Genomic DNA, 1,091 nt, shown 5'->3' on the forward strand with positions numbered 1-1,091 from the left:
GGCCTGCACCTGCCTTATTCACGGTTGGGTCACCGAATCGAGGTCACGGTCACGAAAGGTCTCTGAACTCTGAACTGACCAGGTTTCAAGTGTCACGGGTCACAGGGCCTGAACTGTTGGTTGTATCGCTGCAGTATAGTCTTACCCTCGTTCCGCATCACTTCTTCAGTACACAGCTGTACGGATGAAACTGTGGAGCTCAAGATCTGGTGGATTTTATGATTCAGGGTATCATGATCTTTGAGCATTGGTTTTTGTCTGAGATTCATCTGACCAAAATCATGATTCTGTCCAATGCAAAATACGCCCGATCCGAGATCTCCACACCACAGTTTGGCGCCCACTGAGCCTCAGGCCCGTTCGAGTTGCATTCCGTACTTAGAAGTCCACAATAAATGGCAGGAGACTACATTAGAACATATGTATGATCTCAACTTGGGTAGTAAGCTGCAATAGATGCCGGAGTAACAGGCTACAGGGCAGAGAAAAGCTCATCGTCAGGCTCCCTGGTACCTTCGCCCCTCATAAACAGGGCTGGAATGCTATCGTCGTTGTCCTCAAGGTAACCACCACCTAGATTACCTTTAGGGAAATCCCTCTCGTCCTGAGCTATCATATCTTCTCGCCACCTATCCATCCAAGATGTCAGCAGTGTATCAAAGTTATAACACCACGGGACACATACTTAACCCACCCGTCATGAGACGCGTTCGACACATTCGGGACATGGGAAGGCACAGGTTCAAATAGATCACTTGCAACACAGCCGTCGAGCTCGTGTACTCGTCTCGTGTGACGTGCGCTTGCTTCATGGTGAAGAGCTTTCTGAAGTGACATGCTTAGTTCTCTGCAGACAGTGCAGTCGAAGCCATACCAACAACTGCTTCTGAAGACTGGGGTCTCGTTAGTTAGGTCCAGGTGACCGTGTGCAGGCTAGAGTCTTGCTGTACTTACATTGTAGCTCAATAAAATCGTCTTCTGTGAGTGCCACACCAGTCTTATCAGGCTCATGCTCAGGCTGTTGATGCTTCATGTCATCTCATGATGGCAGTCAGTGCTGCGAGCACAGAGACTCATTTGCACAAGTCTTA

General features: G+C 48.9%; 1 protein-coding gene across 1 annotated transcript; it reads right to left on the reverse strand.

Moving 5' to 3' along the window:
* Positions 1-472: 472 nt before the first annotated feature.
* Positions 473-837, reverse strand: PHACADRAFT_192458 (uncharacterized protein; the record flags this gene model as incomplete). Its single annotated transcript, XM_007392542.1, has 2 exons — positions 473-629; positions 686-837. The coding sequence occupies 2 exons, from the start codon at positions 835-837 to the stop codon at positions 473-475; spliced, it is 309 nt and encodes a 102-aa protein (XP_007392604.1).
* Positions 838-1,091: the final 254 nt, after the last annotated feature.

The sequence above is a fragment of the Phanerochaete carnosa genome (assembly GCF_000300595.1).
Source record: "Phanerochaete carnosa HHB-10118-sp unplaced genomic scaffold PHACAscaffold_2, whole genome shotgun sequence".
Classification (NCBI taxonomy): Eukaryota; Fungi; Basidiomycota; class Agaricomycetes; order Polyporales; family Phanerochaetaceae; genus Phanerochaete; species Phanerochaete carnosa.